The 27,596-nt window shown below is 42.0% G+C and overlaps 1 protein-coding gene and 1 long non-coding RNA gene across 2 annotated transcripts in view; one reads left to right on the top strand and one right to left on the bottom strand.

The window, feature by feature from the left end:
- Positions 1–447: 447 nt before the first annotated feature.
- LOC142579609 (short-chain dehydrogenase/reductase family 16C member 6-like) lies at positions 448–26,849 on the top strand. Its single transcript, XM_075689998.1, has 6 exons — positions 448–1,175; positions 6,724–6,963; positions 8,587–8,693; positions 11,138–11,290; positions 16,663–16,788; positions 19,077–26,849. The coding sequence occupies exons 1-6, from the start codon at positions 861–863 to the stop codon at positions 19,162–19,164; spliced, it is 1,029 nt and encodes a 342-aa protein (XP_075546113.1). The 5' UTR covers positions 448–860; the 3' UTR covers positions 19,165–26,849.
- The window catches only part of LOC142579611 (uncharacterized), an 85,560-nt gene continuing 78,547 nt past the window's right edge, over positions 20,584–27,596 (bottom strand). Inside the window, exons 3-4 of the long non-coding RNA XR_012827427.1 lie at positions 23,589–23,676; positions 20,584–20,826 (exon numbers count right to left, since the gene is read on the bottom strand). This is a non-coding gene — a long non-coding RNA (uncharacterized LOC142579611). The remainder of the gene's footprint in view (positions 20,827–23,588; positions 23,677–27,596) is intronic.

Raw genomic sequence — 27,596 nt, 5'->3', positions numbered from 1 at the left:
AGAAAACAAAGAACGCGTGAATTATGGTATTTACGAAAATTGTTCGCACCTGCGAAATCTGTTCGCCGATTCGCATGGCATTCCTCGAACAATTGTTATTATACAATAAATCGTAGTCCCAGGATATCGACCGGCCTTTCATCACGACGGCTATAAGAGGCAAATTTTTGCAAAGAGGCATAGATGGCCCCTCTCCGCGTCTTCTACACGACGATAACAGGATAACAGGCCCAGCTACGCGGCGTCGTGTATATATCAGGCACACTGCATGAACTACGTGCAGAGTGTTTATCTTGCGCGCAGGGCATGCGCAGGGTACGAGAAAGCTGGGAGCTTGTCAGCAGGGTCGAGAGGCGCTACAGCTGTTGCCAACTCTATCTGTTGTCTGTGGATCTTAGGGCACGCTCCATGCCTCCACGTTCTATCTTTCTCTCCCTCCATCCCTGAGCATACAGCGGCTATAAAGCCTGTCCAGCCTCCCACTCCACTCGCGTTAAAAGCTAAAACACCACTAGAACGAGCACTCTCTCCCACTCTCCTCCTTCCCTGACGTCTCTTTTTCCTGCCGCTTCTGCAAGTGGAGTGGCGAGCGGGGAGAGGAGTCCTCAAGGCTTCGATCGCATAACAACACAACCTTCTCTTATTTCTCTTTGTGCGACAGAACAATCTGCGCGGAGTTTTCATCCGGGCGCGCGCGTTTTCCGAACTGGCAGAACGTGTTCGCTCTATCTTCCGTCGGTGCGAACAACATCGGCGCCGGCATCGAAAGGAGGCGTGAGCTGCCGGAGCGTCCGCGACGGTGCGACATCGCCGATTCGAAACATCAGCATCGGCGCGGCATCCGGAGCGCCAGCTTCTTCATGATACACACGCGCAACGGGCGACCAAACCACGACTTCGGAAGTGGCGACTGTAGCAGCAGCAGCAACAGCACTAGCGACATGATACTGTGCCTCTTCAACTGGCTGCTCTTCTGCATCGAGCTCGGACGGTTGTTCGTCCGACTCGCGCTGGCGTCGGCCGAGACGCTGTACCGCGCCCTCGTGCCGAAGTCGAGAAAGGACGTGTCAAGCAGTGTAGTTGTCGTAACGGGAGCCGCACGAGGTCTGGGACGCGAGATCGCCCGCAGCTTCGCCAACCTCGGCGCCAAAGTAGTGCTGCTCGACATCGATCAGGTGAGCGCGGTGCGCGCAACCGCGGGCTTTGTGCGTGGCGGTTAGCGTAGTACTACTACTACAATGAATCCGTAACGCAGGCAAATTTTTTCAGACGAAGTGTCCAACTCTGGCTTTCCTACTCTGCTTAACAACGTTTCTCGGTTGCGTTATAAAAATTAAAATGCGAGTCCAACGTGCTCTGTCAACACTGCACCGGTGCGACGGACTGGATTATCGTGTTGCCATCACTTGCTGCAGTCCTTTTTTGTTCTTGTAAAACAAGCTTATCGCACAGCGATACGAACGAGCGGTGGTGCGGCGTGTTATAATCTTTGATCTGTTGTTTCTTGCCGTTTGCTTTGCTTTCCTATATTGCGTTAAGTGGAGTTACAGCGCTAATCAATACGCGGCTGGCTCGGAAACTAACCTTTATCTGAACAAAATTAGTTGCCTATTTCATTTCGATGCTTATTCTCGGTTGGTTGGAATGTGTAGCTCGTGATCCCGCATTGATAGCGTTTTTGTACGCTGCTACCCGCGCGAAAACTTCCCCATCGATATATCGCACGCCGCATTCGCCACCCGTCTCCTACAGTAATACCGACTGCGGTTGGTACCGACTTTGTCACTTTTATTTTGCTCTCCCTCGCGCTGTCGATTGCACCTCTTGTCGTTTTCGGCGCGCTTTTCCGATTCTTCATTCTTTCCTGGTCACACGCGCGTGGCCTTGAGTGGACAAGGAAGAAATCCACAAGGCAACTCGTTCGATGAGACGGTTTTGCGGCGTTTCTTTCTCCTCTTTTTGTTTATTTAGTTGGGCCCCTACAACTCTTGCGTCATAAAGATCCCTATTTATACTTGGCAAGTTTGTATGTTCACCACGTTATTCAATCACTTGGCCTACGGGCCAAGTGATATATATATATATATATATATATATATATATATATATATATATATATATATATATATATATATATATATATATATATATATTTCTGGGAGCAGATGCCCATATTTTCTTCGATGTATTTGTTCTTTCTTGTATAGCCGTAAAACGCATTGAAGATGTGCTTCGTGTTTAGGTGTCATATAAAGTTCGCACCTTGAGAGAATTCTCTTTTATTTATTTATTGTACCTTCAAGGCCCGAAGGTGTTACAGAAGGGAGTGGAACGAAATACAGAACATGTACAGACGACATGTTATAATAATAAAAAAAAAATAAAAATGCAGATTAACAAAAGTTTTGTCCATTGCAGCAGTAAATGGCACCACCGTGCCACAATCCGTAACAAGCATTACTTTCCAGCAAAATATGTAGCAATGGTGTTCACTGTCGCATGCATGCAAATAGGAGCAAAGCATTTGCTGCAACAGTGACGTGCAACCTTGTGCAGTAAGCTGTAATTGTACATTATACATTTAATTATTTGTTACAACTGTTCAAATGAGGTGCACATTTTTTCCCACCTCCTCTTTGCTTTATAGGAACAATCACGCAGAACAATAAAGCTTTTTTTTTCCCATAAAGCATTCAATGAGCACTGCTATGTCAAAAACTGGGATATGGCAGAAGACTGATAATTGAACAGAAATAGTTTGAAAGGGCATGAGTACATGTTGCTCCCGCATGTAGTTCTCACAGTTCAGAAAACAGATATTACCTAACTTCAGTGTAAGAACATGTACAGGTAATTCACCTCCCAGAAACAGGCATGCGGGTGAGCTTCATATGCCATTGTGAGTCGATGGTTCATTTCATTTCCTTGTAGGAGTCGTCTGCCAAATGTGCAGTTAGCACAGCCACTTTTCCTCTGTGTTTACCTTTACAGTGTGTTCTGCTTTGCTATTAGAAGGAGCCATTGTATGAGACTTTATTATTGTTTCAAGTACACATACAAATAAGTATGCAAATATTTTAGCACATTAGGAAGTCCCAGAGTAAAATTTGTCAAGGGGACCTGCTCTTATTAGTGCCACATAATAGGCAGTGGGTTACACCAGTATGTATAAAATAAAACAAAAATTTCAAAAAAAGGAGACATGAAATACATGTTGCACATGAGATCTATAAAGTATGTATGAAAAAACACGAAATAAACTATCATCAGTAATAGTTAAAAACAGAGTGTAAAATTAGTAATTACTAAGATACAAAAGTACTAATAATATTTCTAAGCTAACCAGAACAAGGAAAATATGTATAAACAGATGAAAACAAGAGAATGTTATGACAAAGGTAAAGTGAATTTAGACTAATAAATTATTTCGTAAGTTTTTTTTAAAAAACTGAACTGAAATAGATGACAATGTTTGTTGGGATAGAATAGAAGTTCAATACCATGAAAACTGACTGTAAATTTACCATAATTAGACTTGACCTTTGGTAATAGAAGGTTATTACTTCCAGAAAATCTAGTGTTATTTTATTAAGAAGATTAACGGGCGCGCACTGTCAGTAAATATGTTGTGATGAGCTAGACGAAGCAGAGTGATCAATAGCTTATGCTCAAATAACTGGGTATGAGGTAGAATACAGAGCTGTTGGAAAATGGGTGCAGAGTTAGAGTGGAAGGAGCGGAAGGTCATAAGCTTTAGTGCTTGATATTGAAGGCATTCAAGATGATTTGGATGTATACTTTAAGTACTGCCCCACGATGATAAGCAGTATGATAAATGATAATGAATCTAAGAACAACGAACAAAGAATATGAGGTTGAAAATACCTGCATATTTTTATGATAATGTGAATGGTACAGAATGTTTTTTTTTTTTCAGAAGTTAGTCTGACAGTTGTTTGTCTAAAATGACACTTAGGAACTGAACACTATCAGATATTGGTATGGTAAGATTTCAATGATATACCTGAAGAAGCTGGAATTGTGGTCCTGAGGGTTAGGAAACAAAACAAAAGTTGTTTTTGAAGAATTCAAAGATTATTTAGTGAGCAAAATATGTTGATATTGTCAAGTTCGGTGTTAAGGTGATCTTGCAATGCTGTCAGTGACTTAACGAGATGAATAAATGGTTGTGTCGTCAGTATACAAGAGGCACTTGGAACTGGTAAGTGCATTGATTAGATTATTTATAAATAGCAGGACCAAAAAAGGGACCCAAATATATAACCTTGAGGAACACCACAGTTGATTAACTTAGCCAATGAAAGGTCATCATTACCATGCACAGTTTAAGACCGATTAGTTGGGTAGCTATGGAGAAGTTTTAAAGGAGGATCAGTAATGCCTTAGGACTCTGGTTTATGCAGAAGAATTGAATCATTTAGAGTATCAAATGCTTTAGTTAAATCAATGAGTACTGCTCCCACAAGTGACCCATTATCTATCATTCGCTTAATTTCATCAGTAAAATGCATCAGTGCCAATTCTGTGGAATAACCATGCCAAAAGCCAAGCTACAGAGGAGAAAGAAGCTTAAATTTGTTTAGGTAGTTTATTACATGAGTGTAAGTTCTTCTATAACTTTACTAAAAAAAACAGTAAAATGCAAATTGTCTCTTGACAACATGCAGGCAAGTTGTGTTTTGTTTAGTATTTCACTCTGCTGAGCATAAACGTTAGAAGCACATTTTGTCCCTGTTATTAACAGCTAATGTTTTCAAGTCTCCTGCGTCTAAAATGCATGGTGGTGGGAGGGGGGAATGCAAAAACGCTCATGTAGTCAGGTCTAGGGTCATGTTAAAGAACTCCAGGTTGTCAAAATTAATCTGGAGTCCCCTACTACAGTGTGGTATGCCTCATACTCATATTGTGGCTTTGGAATGTAAAACTCCAGAATTATGTTTTTTTTATTTAACTACATGTTTAACACGGGTATAAAAGAGAGATTACAGAGAGTCGGACTCCTTCAGGGAATCCATAAGTCATTTAATGCACAAAGTGGTCATTTAACTCCTCTTCGCTCATTTTATTCAAAGGATGAAAATAATAAAAGTTACAGTGATGTTCCACTTCACACAGGTTTGTATGATCACCGAGAACATGCACAGCGAGCTCCATGGCATCGAAGCACAAATGGAAAGGACGCGAACACAATCGCTACATTAATCTCGGCAGTACGATGCTTGGTATGCCGCAGGAAAAGCGTATATTGCTACACATGCTGAGAAGAGACGCCCCGAACATGCGCAGCGAGCATGGCGGCGTCAAAGCACAAATGGAAAGGGCACGAGTGCAGCGATTTTGTTCTCCCCATCCGGCGCCTTCCTCCTCTGGCACTCACTTCCGTCATGATTTCAACCATAATCTCACCGATTTCAGAGACAGGCCATCTACACTTACGCATAAAAAAAATTACCTGCTCCCCACCACTGTGATTGTTCTTGCATCACTTTACCTTGAAATATACCATTATTTAACATTTATTTATGGCTGCACCAATTACCCCATGACGTTGAAAATTTGCAAATCTCATAGTTGGTTTTCGACTGTCTATGACAAATTGTGAACATATTCACAATTGTGTATATGGAGCATTGATTTTAAATCAGTTTTGTAGGACCCTGCAAGATGTAAGAGTGAGTGAGTGAGTGAAACAACTCTATTTGGTCCACTATAGACGTAAGCAAACTCAACGTCACCTGGCTAGGCCCACTCGGGGACCATCAGGTTAAACCTAACGGCCCTCTCGCGAGCCCTCTGGATTGCCAGAATTTGAGAGGTCTGATCCTGGGCCCTAATTAGCCTCATCATTTCCTTTTGGGTGAAAGGGGGACCGGCAGAGGCGCAACCCCACAGGACATGTTCAAAGTCCGCTTAATCACCACACAGCGGGCAGTCCAGGCTTGGGAACCGTTCGGGGCACATTGTGTGCAGTGCCGCGGGGCTCGGGTAAGTGCTTGTTTGCAGAAGTCTGAGAGTGACTGCCTGGGCCCTGCGCAGCCAGGAGTGCGGCAAAGGCAGGAGTCTTCTTGACAGATAATTATGTTTGCAAATCTCGTTGTACGAGCAGAGAGGGTCGGGTCGCCCAGGAGAGGACGCGTTACCCGGCGCACGGTCAGTCAAACCTCGTGCAGCCGAGTGCAGTTAATGAAAAAGAAAATTGTCCTCCACCTGATTTGCAGCACAATTCTACTAAGGAAACTCACATGGGGTTCTCAGAATGAAAGTGTTGCAGTTGAAAAAAATTCATCCAAAGCTACAAACGAAGCCCATGCGTGTTGCTCAGAAAGAAAGTTTCTCAGTTTAAGAAAAATTCGTCCAAAGCTACAAAGGAAACCCATAATGGTGGCCCAGAAAGATTGCTTCTCAGCTGAAAAGAAGTTTGTCTGAAGCTACAAAAGAAACCCATACGGGTAGCTTAGTGTAAGAAAAATCCCCGACCAGGATGCATCTTTTTTTTTAACTGTGAAGCTTTCTTTCCCGTGTTGGTTTCCTCTCTAGCTGTGTGCTGCAAGTCGAGTAGATGACAATTTTCCCTCTGTTAGAGCACATTAGAGCTTAGAACTACAGCATGACATTACAGATTCTCAAACTCAGTTTCTTATGGTATAACTGCTTTGCTCCGTGAAAGTTAAATGATGTACAAACCTGTTCTTTGATGTGCAGGCTCGCAACAATGAGCTGGCCAAGACAATCCGGGCATCAGGCGGAAAGGGCTTCTCTTTCACATGTGATGTCACAGACGAGGACCAAGTGAAGAACATAGCTCAAAAGATCGGACGGCTCATCGGAGATGTGGACATTCTGGTGAACAATGCGGGCATTGCCCAGGCCATGCCCATCCTGAACATGAACCCAAGCCAAGTTCGACGCACCATGGAGGTCAACACTCTGTCCCATTTCTGGGTAAGTCCCACATTCATGTCATATAAAGCAAAGATGCTTATGTGCCCGTGTACTTGGATATCTTGTGACGCATGTAAAACAACACCAGGCAGAATAAATTAGACCAGTTCCCTCATCTTTCATTGGCCATCATGAGTTGGGCAACACAGAATTTCACACTAAGATTATCAGAGGGGAGAATAGGGCTGCAATCATTCTGCCACCATGAGAATCATGGGCAGTATGTAGATCTTTCTTATTTGGCATTAATTTGTCAACAAAAGCATACTGCAGTGTCTTTTATTCTTTTGTTTCATTCGTGTAGTGTTACACATTTCTGGTGTGTAATAGTGCACAGATGTAGTGTGCCTCAATTCACTTCATGATTGTGGCGATCTTAACTAGGCCTGCTAAATCTTGATAATGTTTGCCAAGAATTATTTTTAATATTATAAATGATCATTTCTGTTTGTGATCTTATGAAAACAATCAAATGGTGGAAATTAGAAGCTAGATGACTCTTACATACAAAGGCATTGTGGTGAGCATTTGCTTTAGAAACATTAATGTAAGAATCCACAAGGTCTCTAAAACCAGAAGGAGGAAGTTTAGGCAAATCCACCATTCCTCCCATGCAGGATGATTGCTCATACTTGTGGTGCACACAGACGCTAGCATCAGATTTTTTATTTATTTATTTATTTATTTAAAAAGACCTCACAGGCCTACAATGAGGCATAGGGTGAGGGGGGCCATATGGCACAATTTACCACAAAATAGATTCAGTAAAAAGATATAGATGCATAAAGGGATTCAAATATTCTCTAGTATTCTTAAAATTAAACTCTGTGCCAGGTGCGTATTGTGTAATGAAAAATTACATTGGTTTACCAATTAGACACCATTTAGACACCATACTAAAGCACTGAAGAATCACCTCCCTCTCCCCTGTACTACTGCAGCACTTAACTTGTACTTATTGCGTGAACACTTCTTAAAAGACAAAGTGTTGGGCCAGTTATCAATCTGCCTAATGGAACATGTTTAATGCTCTTGAAACAACCCAAAGAAGGAGAAATATAACTGATCACTACTATTATGTTGTTTATGTACTTGAAAGTAGCACTTTGTTTTGTCTGTCCTTCGTGTTGATCCGCATTAAGATATTTTCTCTTATGTGGCATTGTAATGGCTGACCAAAGAATTTTCCATAAACATAGTGAAATTTTATAATCAAATCAAATCCAAATATTAGAAATACTTGAATATTGAATTGAAAACCAAATATTTTTCTGCTTCTGAAATTATGAGAATGAAATATGGAAAGGGGCGTGCAGCAAAAACATCACATTTATTTATTTCAATACACATAATACTATGTGGAAGTTTTGACTGAGCAACTTGTAAGTGAGCAAGAAGTGAACAGTAATCACAATTCATGGCTGACTTAACAAGCAGCACTTCTAGTGGCCAATGAAACATATGCGTGAACCTTATTCTACTGCAGGCAATAATTGTAGCAAACCAGTATGTTCAGTTACAATCAAATCTTCAATGAAACTGGCTATTGCAATTCTACAACCAAATACTTTTTATCTGAAGTGGAAGCATTTGATTTGTTTTTGAAACTTTGGAAATTTGCAGATGATCCAGGAGTTTCTTCCCAAGATGCTCGAACGCAAACAAGGCCACATTGTGGCAGTCTCGTCTCTTGCTGGGCTGGTAGGAGCAGCCAACTACACTGAATACTGGTGAGTGTGGGGACCAGCCTTTGTTTTACGCTTGAGTCTGGCTTTTTGAAGGTACCCTGCACTTTTAGCAGTTCAGCTGCTTTAAATTTAGCTAATCCACCCATCGTCATGGCCCAGTGGCTGTGCTGCTGCATCAGCTATGCCTGAGGTTGCAAGCTGGGTTCCCACCAATGGCGGCATCATTTCATTGGGCATGAAACGCAGTTACGCTTGTAGTGCTGCACACTGATCTGGAGCTGTTCACTTTGTTGCCCCTCATAGCTTCTTGATTGCTTCCCTTCAGGTGCTACCCCTTCAGACGCTACATGTACAATTGTGCACGTAAAAATGATACATCAAAATCAAAAGCACTGATTAAAGTTGCAATATTTAAAATATGCCACAAATGTCTTGAAGCACTTCTGATTGGACCTGTGCTGCAATTTTGAATAGTAAGCCTAAAGTGTATTTAGTAAAATTAGTTGGAAAGTAGATGGTGAGCTATCTTCCCTTGCAGTGTTAGTGTCCTCATATAGCAGATTCACTTCTGTCGTGTTCACAACGTTTTATGTCAGGCATGTACTACTTTAAGTGTCTGGATAGGTGCTGTCCAAGTGCGCTAGACATGACACAGTGAAGATACTCATATCTGACATTCCTATGAAGAGTTGTCGCATGGAGTCCACATTTTAAGCTTGAGAAAACTCATTGAGGAATTGAAAACTCTTCATTTCCTGTGAAGCTCAATGGTTTTCAATATTCTAAAGGTGCAAAAAATGTGTGGAAATTAAATTTTTGATGCACAGAATTAATTGGCACCTGAAGGCAATAACCAAGCAACTGTACAGTTGCAAGCAAAAGTTTCAGGACCAAAGATGGCAATTTTTTTTTCCATTTTTTTTTTCACCAACCGGGGCATTCCGGCTGAAATCAAGAGCACACGCCTATGTCTGCGTGTTTGATTAATACAATGTATTAAACCAATTCCAGGTCATGGAGCTGCTATAGAAGAGATTTTAATTTTTTGCTGATACCGTGGTCCTAAAACTTTTGCTCGTGACTGTACATCCAGTCACTCAGTTAGTCACTCAAAATAGGGAATTCATTTATTTTACATGCCTCAGGAAATAGCTTCTTCATATTTCCATCACACCTTGCATAAACTTATTTTTGGTTGTGAGTGTGCATTCAACCCAAATGCATGAATACAGAAGCAACATGCCAGCCCTTTGGAAGCTTTTTGTAGCCTTTGGAAACATGGTAGCATGCTTAGATGCGCAGATCACTTGATCTATTATGAATCCCTTTTTGTTCTCACTGTGCTACATGCTTAGAATGGTGCAAAAGGCCCATCCAGGTCACTTTAGTAAACACTAAGATATGATTGCTTCTTCCAAATTTTAAAAACTTCCTGTTGGATGTACTACAACAGGGATGAACAAAAACGCATAAAATGATGTACACATGCATGCACACACACACACAAACAAACAAACACAGAGAGCTTCATGTCATCATTTTTCTGTTTTTGGCAAGTCATAACCAACACCAACCTGTTATCAGTATTGTTCTTTCACTGGAGCCATTAAGATTGTCTTGCTCACAAAATCTCCGTCATTTCTTGTATTTGCAAAATTTCTGTGCACTCTCAGTCAGATTCTTGACAGTGTAAGCTATGTTATTTGGCTTCTCGAGGAAAGTTCAGACGTCATAGAAACTGAACTAGGACATCACTGTAGTTCGATCTCAAGTTCAAGGTGAAATTTAATTGCTGCACTAAAATAAAGAAATATTTGGATTAATATTCGTAATAGAATAGGGGCGTGTCACAACTAACAGCACTGGTAACAATTGTTATGAGGTCCTTCATAGGGCCCAGCAGTGCGAGTACCACATGCTGATTTTCACGAAATAATAACACAACTGAATGCGGATATATTTATGGATGCAAAGGGAACAAAAACACGGTTGTGGGCAGCAGAGGGATGAGATTGAAGTACATAGAATGGCATGTTTGGTCACCGGCGTCCATTGAAGCCTGGTTGCTTCGCACTGTGCACAATCATATTCTATTATTTTTTTTTATTTCTCAAATACATAGCGCTTTTGGGCCCACTTTGTAATTGTAGCTTTTACTGATAGTCATATATAAGTGCACATCGCCTTGCAAGCCACATCTAATGTCACAGCACATGAACCAAGCCATTTACTGAGAAGCACTATACCCTAGCAACAAAGCAAGTTACAGAATTTTTAGTGATTAATTGGCGCATCTTTTTCTTTTTAATGCATGAAGGCAGGCGTGCTTTTGAAGTGTTGGTATATCTCTGTTAAGGCTAGATGCTTTCTGAAGTGCCTGAGTGCAGAAATTGCGATGCCACCATTGTTAATACCAACTTTATTGGGACACCCATAACTTAGGAAATCACAGGCACACAACACTCGCTTCCAATGTTCTTTCACAGCGCATCGAAATTTGCGGTGATGGGTTTGATGCTGTCACTGGAACGGGAGCTGTCACAGACGGAGGCGGGGCGTACCATCCGCCTGACCACCATCTGCCCTGCCGTGCTGTCTCATGGGTTCTCCAACATGGGGCTGCCTTACCTGAGCGCATGGTGGGTCCAGCAAGTGTCAACACATAATTGCGTGCAATGTGGCTGTGCTTCTGGCCTTACGTGGCATAATATGTTTCTATGTTACAAACCTTGTATGCTAAGTGAAACATTGTTATTTCAACAGCAGCATACATGAAAATTCCACAATTTTAAGTAATGTTATTGTTTGCCCTTTTACATTGAAGGCAAACAAAAGGCAAGAATATTCATTAGCACTGGCATTCTTATGGCATACAAATTTAGGCATTTTTCCCAATTGACTACGGTGCTTCTCTGCATTCATGTTTGTTGAACTAATGGCTGCACTGGTTATGGTTCAAATAAAGACAAAGTGTTAGTTGCACATGCTGGTGGTTTTATTACAGGAGCTAAGTCTACATTTTCCATGACATAGTGCTAGCACCCTGTGCTCGTGCATGCCGTTTGCAAAAATGACTAAGCAGCCATTAGTTTAGCAAGCTGCGTTGGGGGAAGCTAGTCTTACAGTTGTGCAAAAGGGTTCAGTGAACAAAAATGCTTTGAAGACACCATTCACTATGCACACAAGAGATTACATCAGTTTGTGCTGGAAACCACTGTAAAATTTCCAAGAGGCATTAGCTGCAAGTTCTGACATTATTTGTGCATTGTCATTATTGCAGTTGGACAACATAGAAGTCACTGTGGGAAACATGTTATGCATTTGGGATCATAGGGAGGCTCAGTGTTGGAAAAACTGGTGCCAGGACTGTTGACCACAGAGCATTAAATCACACATACACTTTCTGGGGTGCAAACAAGCGCCTTTGGGAACGAGGGCTCCGTATGGAACATGAAATGTCAGAAGATTTGTGTTTTGACTGGGACAGCGGCCAAATCTATCGCTCGATTTCTGGTACAGAAACCACAATGTCATTGGGCAAAGTGGGGAAATACAATGTTGCCAGGATGAGTATTTCATGCATACTGTTGCAGAGAAAAATTTTACGTTGTGGAGTGAGAAAAAGAAAATTATTTTGTGCTTGCACATGAAGTCTACTTGCTGAATAAGTGTCGCAACATACTACTGAAATTTTCATATTACTGAAATATGAAAACAACCTTTTTAGTGGAAATTGTTCTGTTAAAGTATTTATTCTGTTTAAGCTATTTCTGTTTACCAAGCTTTTACTGTAATGTACAGGCCACAGTACAATCATAAACAGTACTTGCGTATTAACCGCTGCAAGACACACACCAGATGAGTGGCAGGACGTTGCAGCTCGGAGGACATATATTGCATAGTAAGATTTTTTTTTTCTTTTTGCAAAGGTAGCGACTTGTTTTTTAACAGCCAAGCATTTTTCTTAATTTCCATGTTTGCAGAATTGCATCACTAGCTAGTACCCTCCATCATGTCTTAGTGACTGTGGCATTTTACTGCTTACCACAAGGCCGCAGGCTTGATTCCCGGCGGCGGCAGCCACATTTTCATGGGGATGGAATCCAAAAATGCTTGTGTACTTAGATTTAGTCCCACATTGAAGAATCCCAGGCAGCAGCATACCAATTATATTTCAAGGGGGGGCAGCCTCTCTCTCTCTCTCTCTCTCTCTCTCTCTCTCTCTCTCTCTCTCTCTATATATATATATATATATATATATATATATATATATATATATATATATATATATATATATATATATATATATATAAGACACAGACACTAGAACCGATGGTTCATACGTTTTAGAAAAACTGTGAGAAAATACTTGCTAACCAGGAAAACTGATGATCCGAACTAGCTAAACAGGTTTGACAGGCTCAGCTATTGTTGACATCTACATAATGCGAAGCGTTGTGCGGATCATTGCAGCCCGGGACATGGATGCGCGTCTAGCTAGTGGTGCCCCGGCGACCCGAGACACGTTTCGTTGTTTTCCTATTGCATAGCGTTTTAAGAGGGCGACGGGAAACGGAAATGAAATCGAGCTAGTGGGCGACACTGCAGGGAACAGCGGTAAGTTTCAGTTATAGCCTATTAAAAGCGTGTGCTACACTTCCGATGGCACCGCACGCTTTGAAACAGGCGAAGGCGCTTATCGCAATAGGATTGGCGGTAATAGCTTTGAATACCATATGCAACAACCCCGGTTAAGGTTTGCTGGCACCGAAATGAGAAACTGAGTGTGCGCCAGTGTTTTCACGTGAGATGGGCGGGCGAGTATTGCGGGGAAGCTGCCGTGGCGGGCAGCTATATACTGTTCTCAATCGCGCATGCCTCGCGCATTTTCTTGTTTATATCGGACCTAGCAGCCATAAAATGTATCATACGATCGCAGTTTTGTGACCTACTGAATGTTGGTGCTGAAGAATTGTGTTTTCCGGGAACCTATGAACCACTAAAGATGAGCGCAACTCTATTGGGTCATTTTGCGTGTTCTCGATTGCGAACGTTGGCGCCGGGAAAACGTATGTAACGGGAATGTATCAACAAGGTTCTGCTGTGTATATATATCACTGAGGCTGGAAAATGCCTTAGTGAGAGTTATTTGTATCATTGACAGGCCTAATTATCAGTCACACATAATGAACCATTACAATCCAATGTCACATAAGCTTTTTGAAACGTGTCGCTGAAGTGAGACAGAAAGGTCGCTGAAATTCTCACTAAGTTTTAGTGAGCATTCATCATCATCATTCTTATCAGCCTGGTTACGCCCACTGCAGGGCAAAGGCCTCTCCCATACTTCTCCAACAACCCTGGTCATGTACTAATTGTGGCCATGTCGTCCCTGCAAACTTCTTAATCTCATCCACCGACCTAACTTTCTGCCGCCCCCTGCTACGCTTCCCTTCCCTTGGAATCCAGTCCGTAATACTTAATGACCATCGGTTGTCTTCCCACCTCATTACATGTCCTGCGCATGCCCCCATTTCTTTTTCTTGATTTCAACTAAGATGTCATTAACTCGCATTTGTTCCCTCACCCAATCTGCTAGTGAGCATTACCAAACTTTATTAAATTTTAAATAAGGCAGGCATTTTGGAACACTATATTATAAGCTAATGTGAAATAAATAAGTTACCTAGATGTTTCAGGTGTGTGTAATGTCTGTGCATGGGACTGATAAGCAGTGAATCAACAGAGTATACAGTGCTGGGAGATTGAAACGTGATACTCAGACAGCATGGCGGCTGGGACTTCTTTGCGCCACCATTGGACGCTGGGGGTATTGAGCTGATGCACTTTTATGCCACGTGAAAGCGGGAGTAATTTCGATGCATCGTGATGCAATTGGGTCCCCTCAGCAATCACCCAGCAATGGTGCAAGAATCGCAATTTGCACAAAACATAAATTTTAAAGGTTTTTTAGTTTCTGAGTAATAGTCATAACAATCTTTTTGAAATTGGTTTCCATTTGCCAGAATTGACATTATTCAGTAATCTTCAGGAAGTCCTGGTTTAGCTTTTCTCGGTCAGAAGAACTTTCGATCTCCGAGCAACAGCACAATCGTCAGAGTACAATTCAATTTGAACTAAAATATATGTTATTTGTCATTAATGAATATGAGAAATAAACGCTGCCCAAGCACTGATCCCTGTGAAATGCCAGTGCCTACTGAAAGTCATTCTGAACAGTGGCCTTTGTAAAAAACATATTGCTTCCAGTTTCTTAGGTAGGCTGACATCCAGGTTATCAGTTGTTTGTTTTTGAGGACTTCATTTAATTTATAAAGTAATGTTTTTTTAGAAACTTTGTCAAATGCTTTGTTAAAATCCATAAAAAGTTGTGTCAGTTTGGTTACCATTATTCATTGCTACTGCGAAATCATAAACTATTTCAGTTAGCTAAGTAGATTGATGAAAACATTTAATAAGCCCGTGTTGATATTGTACTAATATGTTTACGTGATGGATGATGACAGTTTAGATTCTGTGTTTACTTTCAGATTGAAAGTTTGCGAACAGAGCACAGTTCAAAGGAACACAAGTAACCTAGATTTCCTAGCACGAATAGGCACTTAGTCGACATTGTCCCTAAATATTTCTGGTTCTTGACATTAGTGATAGGAGAATTAAATTCTTCACCACATGTTGTTAACACAGCGATGACAATTACCCAAGCTTTATAAAAGTTAAATACTACACCTCTGCCCATGAGCTACCTGAAAACAGCCATGAAGTATTAGTTGGTTGGAAAGCGGTGAGAAACGGAAGCAAATTGTTCAGACTTATTCCAATTGATTTCGGGAGATCATTTACTGCTATGCTTGCGAATGTGCCCCAATCAAAGGCATGTAGTGATGCCTCAGAACCGGCAGCATTTCAACCCACTCAAATCGGTCTTGTAGAAAATAAGAAAACAACCATGTGAACACAATATGAAGACTGCAACTGACCACTGTGCTGTGAGGCACAACTACAACGTGAAGAATGCCAATATGAAGGCAACCACTGCTTCATCATGGTCATGGAGCCTTTGCATCATACAGCGATTTGTGGCTGCCCACATGTAACTTTTGAATAGTGAGCTGCATTCTTGAAGGCCATTTTTGAAGCGGCTTTCCTAGTTTCTATGTCACTAAAATGTTGTCACTTGCTTATTCAAGTTGCCAAAAAAAGTCACCGGTCACTGAGTAGAAAAGCTTATCACTAAACATATAGGAAAGTCACTAAATCTAGTGACAAAATACCTTAAATGGCAACATTACAGACCATTGAACTATTTTTAAAAAAAAGCGCATTTTGTGTTTTCATAGGTGGTTAGGTTAGACAACCCCAACAAACATGAGACAATGCAAGCAGCAGAAGATGAAATTTGTTTTGGAACGATTGACGACAGGTTACCTCAGTAATTTAGGAGTGCAAGGCGTGCCACACAGACGGCTCGCACCGCGCAGGATCGAACTCTGCTTAATGCAGTCAGCCGAGGGCCATCTGCATGGCCCAAAAGACAATCCTCTCTGACCAAGCATGGAATATGTTGTAAAAAAAGTATACACTTTTGGGGTTGCTATTCAGAAAGACAACTTGGCCTCTGTGGTTGTTTTGTTGGATTTTCCAGTATGCAGCTGACAGTCACCATTTTCGAAGGTGGGGGGGGGGTGTCAAATGGCATACTTTGCCCCCCACTTCTGACGGTCGGGGGCAGGTGCCCCCCCCCCCCCCCCTCCTGGTAGATATTCCTATGACCCCAGGGGTAAGAATGAATCTGTAGCTCTGCATGCTGAATTGGAGAACTCTGTATTCATTCTGACCACGTGGGATTCTTTAATGTGGTTAATGTGGAACTAAATCAAAGTACACAAGCATCTTTACATTCCAACCCCATAAAAATGTGTTTTGTTGCTTCAGTAGCAAAAGAAAAATGGCAGGGACACCACTGAACCCAGCCCTCGTTCATGCCCAGGTTCCCCAGGATATTTCCCCCAGTGGATGCCAAGGTGGCAGCACGCGAGGTCGTGAGCCGGGTGCTCCGGGACGAGGAGCTGATCGTGCTGCCAGCCAGCTTTAACCTCATCCTCAAGTTGTCTGTGTGAGTGCTGCTTCTGGAGTAGTCAGGGTTGTATAGGACAGCAGATGTGCTTACACATTTCTGGGATGAGTTCCACTGACCATCTGAATCTTGCCAACAGTCGGGTCACTATGTGCGACTAAATGGGGGCGTGAGCACTGGCGGGACCTCTGCTGCTGAGGAGTGCAGGTTTCAAGTGGGATGTTTGGTGACTGACCAAGTTTAAGTGTATAGTAGACAAATATAGTATAGATGAGATGCAGAAAAATACCACAAAAACAGACCACTGATCCATTTGGAAATATTTGCTCAATTCCAACACGCATCCAAAACGAACACGTGCCCCCTTTCTATGTGTCTAACAAAGGAATGCCTAAACGAAGTAGAAATCTAATGCTTTGGTTTCTTATCAGATTGCACTGCGCAGGCAATTGTTGGCCCAGTTTACTTTTAAAAAGGAGGCGCATGTTAAATCGGGTAAATACCTTAATCAGACATTGTGACATTTATTGCTTGAAAATATTCCTAGGGCGTGTCAAAAATGGGCATTTTCGACAGATGACATGTGTTCAATGCATTCACTGTCCCCTGAGCTCCACTGAGACGGACGCTGCCACTAAAGAAATTGCTGTTACGGTCATCATAAGCATCAGGCACGTGTGTGCTGACTGGCCAGTTTTAGGATCGAAATAGCGAAAGTTTAGGCCCATAGAAACGCATGGGCACTGCCCGGGACTTTATTCCAGTATCAAATTAGCCAAAAAATCAAATGAACGAGAGTTGCATTAACAAAAGTCTTCTGTACTGACATTTTGTATTCACACGGAACCCATTTTATCACAATGCAAACAGCTTCAGTAAGTGCTATAGTCAGTGACAGGTCAATAGCACGGTGGCAAGTGTCCCTCAAAGGGAAGATTGCCACATGCACCAGTGAATCAGCTCGTCTATGGTCCGCCTCTCCGTTATTAGCCTTTGTATTGACACCTGTGCTTTCATTTTCTCAAGCAATGCCTTGCCACAAAACCTCTTACTTTGTTGGGGGAGCCGTTGGTACTTCATGCGCAAGTGATGAGTCTGTGAAAAGAGCAATTGGGGATAGGTTTGAGACGAGATCAGTCAGCTGAATCTTGCTCCTTATACCATATTCAAGTGACCCATCTGTATGGTAAGCTGTCTTCTTTGTCTCAACACTCGGACATTTTGGCCATTCTTGTGCAGTGTGTTCATTGTTTTCGAACAGTTAGGGCTTCTCCTCTTTGTGTCAGGGGCACTTGTTAGGGAACATTTTCTAGAAGTGCCGAGGGACAAATCACACTTTATCGGGAGAAGCCTCTCCTGCATTCTTGACTTGCCACCGGCTACAGCAACACGACGCAGTTGAGAAAATGCATGTACAGTAAAAGCTAATTAATTCGTATAATTAGGAAAATTGGGTTATTCGGACTTGCTGCGTGTTCCTGGAAAGTGAAAGCGTTACTGTGGAGACCCAAGCACTCATTAAATTGTAGTCAATTGGTCACACACAACCTACTTCAGACAAGCAAAGACACCATCCTCTTGCTACTTTATTTATATACCCTTGTTAGACCGAGATTGTTATTTCTGCGGACATTTCATTATAGAATTAAGCCTCTGTGAGAGATTCAAACGTAGAGGGGTGTGCCGGTGGGCAGGTGTGCCGGTGGGCACGCGAAGCCACTAACTTAGTTGCAATCGGCAACCGAGTAAGCAAAAGTCTCACACCATTAATGGAAACACATAACTGCTGACTTCATCTTCCTCATGGCATACAGGTATCTGTGCCGAGATAGAACAGTATTTTGTGTATTGCAATGGCTACAGCAATAGCGGTAGCAACTCGCAAGTTTGTTCACTGTAGCTTCATTAAGCCCTCGTGAATTCTTGTGAGTGAGTGAGTGAGTGAGTGAGTGAGTGAGTGAGTGAGTGAGTGAGTGAGTGAGTGAGTGAGTGAGTGAGTGAGTGAGTGGGTGAGTGGGTGAGTGAGTGAGCGAGCGAGCGAGCAAGGGAGCGAGCGAGCAAGGGAGGGAGGGAGAGAGGGAGGGAGCGAGCGAGCGAGCGAGCGAGCGGAGTAGTGGAGTGAATGAGTACGTGAAAACTTTATTGAGCTCTAGTAATTGTGTTCTTCTGCAGCTGGGGCGGATTCTTCCGGAGAGTCTTCCTCCTTTAAATATTTTGGCACTCAGTTCAATATTTAAAGCCAAGTTTTCTTCCCGTACTACTCGATATGATCAGATAAATCCGCTATCTGAGCGCCTCTAACATTCACCGTGCTTGGTCCTTTCCAGGGTGCTTCCCCACAGTGTAGGCAAGATAGTGCAGGAGTACCTCGACTACATGGTGAACCCCATGACCGAGGGTGGCACAGTCCTCTGAGGAGCCTCGCCTCTTACCATTCTGGTCGCCTTCATGGCTCAGGCTAAGTCTTAAGGCAGCTTGACTGTGCAAGCTGCAAGCTCATTCTACACATCAGTATTCCCCAGGTCTTCCTTTTGTTGTGCCTTACTTCAGTCACACTGTACACAGATTTTGCACGTTGTGGGCTGTTGGTCACTTACAGTGCCGATGTTTAGGGCTTCTAGCTGAAAACGTAGGTCTATTGCAGGCAGGTGTGGTAAATATAGCTGTGCACGTGATCAAATGCAGCCTCATCTAGTACTTGGAGTCTCTGGCATTTCTTTTTTTTTTTTTTTTTGATAAGGCTGTCAGTATTTGTAACTGCTGCATTAAAAAATGGGGCACATTTGGTCTCATCGGAAACTGAAGTCAACATTTAGACCCGTGTGTGCATATTCGTTCGGAAATGTTTTATGTTTGGATGCCGGACATTTCCTTTCTATCCTGTACAAACAGCTTTGCAGTTTGCACTGTCATTTGTTGTTAGCAGTTTATTGGCATTCAAAATTTCTTTAATCCAATCCATCCCACACGTCGCTGCATTTGTATGAGCTAGGTTCGGGCCCATACCGTAACTTGATTAGGCTATAGCAAGGTCTGGACAATATAGTTAGGCTGCCATGGTCTGCAAGGCATCTAAGGAATGCAGTATGTCAAATGTCGTAGATGGCACCGAATATGAGATGCTCTGGGCAGTTGGTACTGATAAGAAGGCATTCGCCAGCAGCAATGGTCCATTGCAGCTTGCATAGCGTAAATTTTATTTTTTCTAGGTGAGCACAAATAACTGCTGCTTTCTCTCTCTCTCTTACCATGAAAATCTGGTAGCTGAACAATCAAGGGCAATTCGTTCATAATTTCCTGAAATATGAAGATCGGGGCGTATGGTGAGATCGAGGGCATTGCACGACTCATTTCTGGCCATCTAAAGTCTAAAGCATTACAAACGAGAGTACATTAGGATCAAGTTAAATACTGTATCAAATCTTCCGAAACTAAGGACCAACTTGCAGAGGGCAGTACGACAGTGACAGGCGTCACAGGTACGGAGAGGGTTATGTGGCGTTGTACCAAGTAATTAGTAAACTCTGTTGTTCACAGGTTGCTTGCACTGTCATTGTTTGTGTGTTTAGGTTTGTGCAAATATGTTAGTATTGTATACACATCTTGTGTTACATTACACAGAGAACCACTTTCTCCTTGTCAGTCTTAGCGGTTCATTGTGATGGTTCTAGCCTACCTTAAATGTGGTGCACAAAGCATTGTTGTTTTTTGTTTTGCATTTTGTAGCGTGGATCCTCGGCTACCACTTCATTACTCCATGCTTTTTTCTGTTTGTTGTGATTGATTATAATTGATCAACCGATCCATCCGCCTTCTCTTCAAAAGTTAAACACATGTTTGTAGGAGCTGCACAAATTGCCTTTTTTTTTTTCAATATTCATAAGATAGGCTGGCTTAAAAAGAAAGCTGTGGCGCAGTGCATTTTCATGGGAAAAAAAAGAAGACAGGTACTAGCTCGGAGATAATGTTTAAAGTGCCAACATATTGTTGTTCATGGTTCATTGAGCACAGGGCAAGCTTACAAGAAACATGTTGTGTTGTGAAATATGTTCTGCTGTGTTGTCGTTCATTGTTAGTCTGAAAGAAAAAGAGCAAAATTGAAGTGAGAACATTATTTGCCTTCCCCTCTATCTTTCATTTTTTTATGCTAATGTAGTTGCTACTGTCAATTGTTACGCACAGGTGCTTAAATTGACAACTGTGCTAAAGTGCCAAACAATCATTTGCTTAAGAGCAGGCTTGTGCAGCACCTTGGAGAAAGTATAATGCGCAGTTGAGATATTTGTCTGACTAGTCTGCTCTTGACAGGCTGGCATTATGCCTCTTGCTATTTTGAGATTAAATGACAGCTTGTATTATTGTGTTTCTTCGAAAACATTTATTCGAAAATGTTCAGTATATTTTCTTTGTTCGTATTTCTTACCACAACACCATTCCCAAGCAATGCGTCGAGTTTTCAATGTGACACTACTATTGGGGAATTTATAATTTGCTTGTTTGCTATAGACAAATTTACGTAAAGTATGCGTATGTCACTTCTACAGCACCTTTTAGAAATTTTGAAAACACTGCCAAAATGTGCTGCTGATATACATATACGCTATGTGGTTATGCTATCCACAGTCCCTGTTTTTAGCTTGTTTGCAAACTGTAGTAGTGTCATTCAGATGTGTTTTAGCACTGAAAGGATGCGTGAATTGGTACCACCACATGTCATCTCAGTGAGTTTGCAATTTTCAACATGGTAAAGGCACATGTGCTGAAGCTAAGGCAGCCCATAGTTAGGACGACCTATGGGCCTTGTCCTGTGTGACATATATACTTGCTAAATTGTTTAATTCAATCTGAGAAGTCTACCCTCCCCAGACACGGTTAGGGGGTGGTAGACATTGCGCAATTTGTCCATGCTGTTGAAGTGTTTGTGATGTGGCCCACGATTACGCAGTCTTGTGATTGGCCAATTTCCTGTACAGCTGCCGTAGCCGACAGAGTGCTTCAGCATCCTGATTGCTTTTGGATTCTCAGAATTGCTTTATTGCTTTTCCAGCTCAGTGCAATGTGCACTATTCAGAATTTTAGGCACTTCAGTGCATAGTGACCGAAATACAGCATGCAGAAACAGGGATGTACTGAAGAAAGACACACGCAGAGTACTTTATAGGTGTCTGTTCATTTCGCACGCCATTTTTGCCCTTAATAAGCAGTCAAGTCGTGTTTTTGCTGCTTGCATGTGAGTGCAGAGTATGTGAAATGTTAACCATCATTCATGGTGCCTAGGCTTGTACAGTGACCTTTGCCTTGTGCTTCTCACTAGGTATTGGGCCTGTGCACTTATAAAGTGAACCTTTCTTTGCTAGCCCTCCTGGACTTTCCCGACTGTGGCTGCTAGCTGAATGCTGCTGCTGTCTTGTCCAATAGTTTGCACGCTGTTACAGCGCTGCCGCCTTTACTACCCTTATAGGTGTTCAGGCTGCTGACCTTGTTTTCTACGGAATGGCTCAGTGATAAAAGAAATTATACCTAAATAGCTTCATTGGAACAACTATCTGTAATCAAGAGCACAATTCCTTTAGTAATGCAAAGCTTTCTATGCCTACTTTTCTAACCATTAGACCACAATCGCACCTGTACTTCTGCTGTGCCAATGCCAACTACCTCTTTGAGATGATCGTTGCGTGTTGATGAAGATGTTTTTCATACTTTGGTACATACACGCAACAGGCGATTCGCCCTGAAGAGGGGGCTACATTTAAAATAAATACGAAGAAATGAAGATGTACAAGGCAATATAAGAGTTGTCACATTGTGTAGCACGGTTGTGCAAGAAAATGTGTGCGCACGCTAGTTTCATTTGCACCAGTGACACAGGAATTGAATGGGCAAATTTGTAGCATTTCATTAGCCTTTTCACGAGAGCTTTGCTTAACACAGATTCCAAAACGTGCGTTGGATCTGCGTAACCTTTAGAAGAATTTTTTGCTCTATGTTGTGAAAATATTGGTGGCAGTGGCAGGTGGCTGCTCCAACTGAACCACTGTTCATGCTAAAATTTTACACAGGCATGGCAAAGTATGGCGATCTTTGTTGAGTGCCATGTTTAGATGCAGTAATTGCCTGTTTGGTCCAGAAAATGTAGCAACTACATGTTGTCTCCAGCAATGCAGGATGCAGGACCAAAAAAAATAGTGCTAATATTGAGAGGAACATTGATGCCATCTGCCACTGTTTCGATGAAACGCAATGCCGCTGTAACAATCACAGATGGAACCACCGTTTCGTTGTTGAGAGAACCTCTGGTTTTCAGCCGGGATAGGCCGCAGACAACACATGGTTGCTGTTTATTCTATAAAAAATGGCAACTAATGTATCCAAACACAGTATCAAACAACTTGCACGAACAAATGTCAACCATATGCTAAACTTATGTGCGGATCAGCCAGCAGTTTCGTTGAAAGATATTTTATGCCTGGCTCCCTGATTCATGCAACATGTGGCGTTAGCAGTGAGATTGCAAAGCAAGGTTGCCTCGTGAGCATCTGTTAGAAGTATATTTGAGCATAAATTAGCTCCCTCGAAGTAACACACTGTGCATAAAATGCTCAGGTTGCAAAGTTCCTCCTCGAAGTTGTCGTCCTGCAGTATTCAGGCATATGTACTTAACTTTTTCTATATCGGTGTACAGTGAGGCTTAGAGGCTTTGTCTCAAATTGATTGAAGAAAATTGGTGACATTCCATAAATGGATGAGCGTGCACCAGGAACGAAGTTCGGACGATGTATTATTTCTTGTCTAACTTGAGTGGGCTTGACTGCACAGCACCTGAGTCACTATAAGCTTACCTGGTCAGAAATTAGCGGCTAGTGCGTGGACACCCACGTTGCTGCTTTTAATGCTGTGATGCAGGCCGTTAGGACTGTGTAGCTCTTTCTGTAAACAAATACAAGGGCACCAGATCGGTTGCTATGCAGAAAGAACATGAAAACAGGGCATTGAAGCTTGTCAGACTGGGTGATAATGTTTACAGTACAAAATTGCATACCATGTTATTATAAAATGTTTTGTTATATTTTTGTACAGGGAAAAAAACTTAAGCGGCAACAATAATACCAGGGCTAGTAAGAGCTCCTTGTTTCTAGTTTTGTTTCTTTATTGCTTACCACTAGCTTTTATATTTTTGTTATATCATTGTTATTTAGCATTGCTGGTGCAGCTTCACTGGAAGGAGTGGCTTTTCTTTCTGTCTCTCTCTTTTTAAAGTTTTGAGCAAGTCTAAGAAATTGTCCGTCAGTTAACTGTCCAACTTTTTTTTTTTTTTTTTCTGCAGGGATAAATTTTTGTCCTTTTGCTTTCAACTCTCTGCAGAGCATTTGTAGGCATTTCGTGTGTGTACAAATGTGTTCGTGTGTAGTCCTTCAACTAGGGCCAGAGGCACATAATGACCTGTTGTTAAAATGCCTGATATAATGGTGCTCAGGCGGAACAATTAGTACTCACTTTCATAGCTGACCTTTAATGTGTACAGAATACAGGTGGACACTCTTGATGTTCTCTGTAACAGTTCTTATTCTTATGTAAGGATAAACACACAGCTGTCGCCTGATGGTGCTCAGACTGTGTCTGCGTTGGTTTGTGGAAGCAGTGCTTGCTGGTGTCAGACATATTATGCATACATGTTAAGATAAAGTTGCAGCTCTTCTATGCGTCTTAAGTGTGCTACAAGTGATGTAAATGGTTTTGTCATGTGTGTGTGCAATACAAAGTCAACAAATTGTGTTCAATTAGGTTTCATTTCCACCCAGAAATACTCCCTCCCCCCCCTCCCCCCCGCCTTTATTTAACATGATATTGCCAAAAGCATATGCCACGAAAGCAGGAGAATGTGCTAGAGGAAATATTGTAGTTATGAAAGGCTTTTACTCTAAGTAATAATCTCGACAACACATGAAAGATGGTGGCGCTGCGACCGTCATTTACCAGCGAACTTAAAGAGCCCCTCACCAGGTCTGGCCATCTTGAGTTGACATGTGTAGTGCATACAATGTGCGCTGACGGTCATGTCTGCAAAGTATTACATCGCTACGTGCCGCAAAAGGAGCTGAAATTTCAAACCAAACGTCTTTTGCTTTTCTCCTCGCGGGAGCCGCGTTCCCTGCCAGAGAGGCGACATATACGCGCAAGTGTGCCTATGTACAGGTATATGCTGGTGATGTCGATAATAGTGACACGTGACTTCGAGAATTATTCAAGGCAACATATGTTATGTGTGTAACGTGTTGCTTCAATAGACAAATTAAAGTTTAGAGAAATAATAAAACACACAAACCTAATGTCTGCATGTTTTTGTTTCGCTTTGCATCGTAGCAAGAGAAATTTACTTCCGTTTCATCTGCTTGTTCCCATGTCGTACATTCGCATGTGTAGACAACGAAACTAAGTCATTTTTCTACCGTGTTCCAACGTGCAATCGTGCTCTGCGATCCACTTGCGTCTGCCTCAGTGTTCGTGTAGCACTGATTTATACTGCGCGCAATATTGTGCACTCCGTGAAACGAGACAAACGTAACAGCTCGCGCGCGATACCGTCAGCTAATGTGTGCCACGCAGTAAAAAAGGGAGGGGGAGAAAAGACTGGGCCTGTGACGTATGGGTCACGCGATCCTCGAGCTCCGGTAAGGGAGGACACAGGGAAAGAATTTCGCTTGCAGAGGCTAGACATGGCAAGTGGAGAAAGTGTTATGTTGGCGGTGACACTTGCTCCCTGAAATCATGGGTTTGCGGCACTGAAATATTTCTATTTTGGCTATTAATGAACCAGTTTGAAAAATTCTTGCGGCAAAACGCTCCGTAAGGGCACGTAGCAACTTCCAGTGTATAACCGAAATTTTCTATGGTGGCCTGGTGAGGGGCCCTTTAAACTTTTAAAACAACCGTGCACATGTATGCGACATGTAAATAGTGCATCTTTACTGTTACTCCTGAAGAATTTGGGGCTGCACCAGATTTTTCTTTCACTTTAGCCAGAATGAATGACTTCTTTTGGTGCTTCCTTACGGTATTGCATGCTTTGTTCAGAGCATTGTGCAGAGGCTACAGAGGAGTCATCTTTTGTAGAATTTGTTTTATGGGGTTAGATTCAGTGCTGCACATGTACTGTACATGAGTTCTTTCTCACGGTTTAATTTCTTTGCATCTACAGTTATGGAAAATTTAAATAATGTGTGTACGGTAAATTCTGTGAGACAGCGCGGCACTATAAAAACAAACGAAAAATGTTCCAGCGTGAACTATTTTTGACAAAACTACAGTCAATTATGAGAATCTCAAAAAATTTTGTCACCACAAAAATTAAGTTGTTTGCAGTATAATGTCAGTAGAGACATGCATCTACTGTGGCTAAAGTTGTCATTTAAGCTGGCTGCGATGCTTTTCTTTCTTGCGGCTGGCTCATTGAGAATTGAAGTGGCAATAAAACTCTGAAAAAGAAATGTAGTTAAAGAGATTTAAAAAAAAATTTGAATTTTCAAAAAGAATACCCCTGCTTTCTTGTTTTTTTTTTTTTTTTCATGAAATCTTGTGGCAAGACAGCATGCCTGCATGTGGTTCGGCACATTTTTTCATTAAGATGTTTGTCCAATACAAAAATGTTATTTTTGTTTGTGTGTTGGTATCTTTACAAAAATAAGAAGGGACTAATAATTTACCCATGAAGGGCAACCTTTTTCCATTTCGAAACGTTGTAGCTGTGTTTCTGAATGACTATGGCAAAATAATCACTGTAATGGAGAATATGGTACCATGTTCCAGTCTTTTTTTTTTTTTTTTTACTTGTCACATTTTCACTGAAACCTTGAGGCATCACTTGTGATTTGATCTCATTGTGTTTTGTGTTTTCGTACAACATGGCCTTGTGCTTGCGACTGCCTCTGGAAACAGAAACTGCTTCACAGACAACAAACTTCGCACTGTTCTCACCTGTCTTCCAAACTGAATAGATTTTGCTAACTTAGGTTCTTAATTTTGCCTTTCTTGAGCATACTAAATGTAGTACATCGCACATACTGAATGAATGTATGTTCATAATAAAATTGTTCCTGGTTGTACATGTGTGCTTGTTCATTTCTACAGCTTGCGCACCTAACTCTTGGGCTAAGGTCTTTAGCATTGTGTAACCCTTCAATGTAACTAAGTTGAGGTAATGGTAAAGAGTATTGGTACTCCAGCATCCTACTCGTAAAGCTAAAGTATCCTTACCATTCCCCGAAAAATGTGGGCTTTCACTGGATCCAAACTTGATGGTGCCCTAACCATTTCGATCTAGCACAACCTAGTTATTTTGCTTCTTTATTGCTGTGTTGCTATCTCAATATTATAAGTTTGTCCTGATGTTGTGAGTCTTTACCATGTAATCACTCTATTTATCTGCTGCGTATCATTATTTCATTTGTGCAGAGTTCAGTGCAGTGATCTCAAAAAGACCAGTTAGCTTGTTTGATGTTCATTATGGTCTTTTCTAGTTACCGTATATTGGTTGGTGACCTTTGATTTGAGGCGCACCATGGCGGAGGACTGCGAATTAAGTTTGACCACCCAGGGCTCTTTAACGTGCGCCCAATGCGCGGCACACAGGCGTTTTTCCATTCTGTCCCTGTCGGCATACTGGGATCGAACGCGCGACCTCAAGCTCAGCAGCGCAACCCAGCCATCAAGCTGGTTGAAGCTAAGGTAACAGTAACAAAGTTGCTTAGATGGGAGGGGCACACCGGGCGCATGCGCCTCCCCCTCCCCCCCAAAAAAATTTTTAGGATGCGGCCTGCTCAGGCTACCCTCCCCGCTCCTCCAGCTTTCCC

The sequence above is a fragment of the Dermacentor variabilis genome, chromosome 4, assembly GCF_050947875.1.
Source record: "Dermacentor variabilis isolate Ectoservices chromosome 4, ASM5094787v1, whole genome shotgun sequence".
Lineage (NCBI taxonomy): Eukaryota > Metazoa > Arthropoda > Arachnida > Ixodida > Ixodidae > Dermacentor > Dermacentor variabilis.
The sequence above is the reverse complement of the archived record's forward strand: the minus strand, read 5'-3'. Positions and strand labels throughout refer to the sequence as shown.

Coding starts and splice junctions, on each gene's coding strand:
- LOC142579609 (XM_075689998.1), top strand. CDS start 861: ATGATACACACGCGCAACGGGCGACCAAACCACGACTTCGGAAGTGGC. Junction 1,176..6,723: donor TGCTGCTCGACATCGATCAG/GTGAGCGCGGTG, acceptor TTTGATGTGCAG/GCTCGCAACAATGAGCTGGC. Junction 16,789..19,076: donor CTCATCCTCAAGTTGTCTGT/GTGAGTGCTGCT, acceptor GGTCCTTTCCAG/GGTGCTTCCCCACAGTGTAG.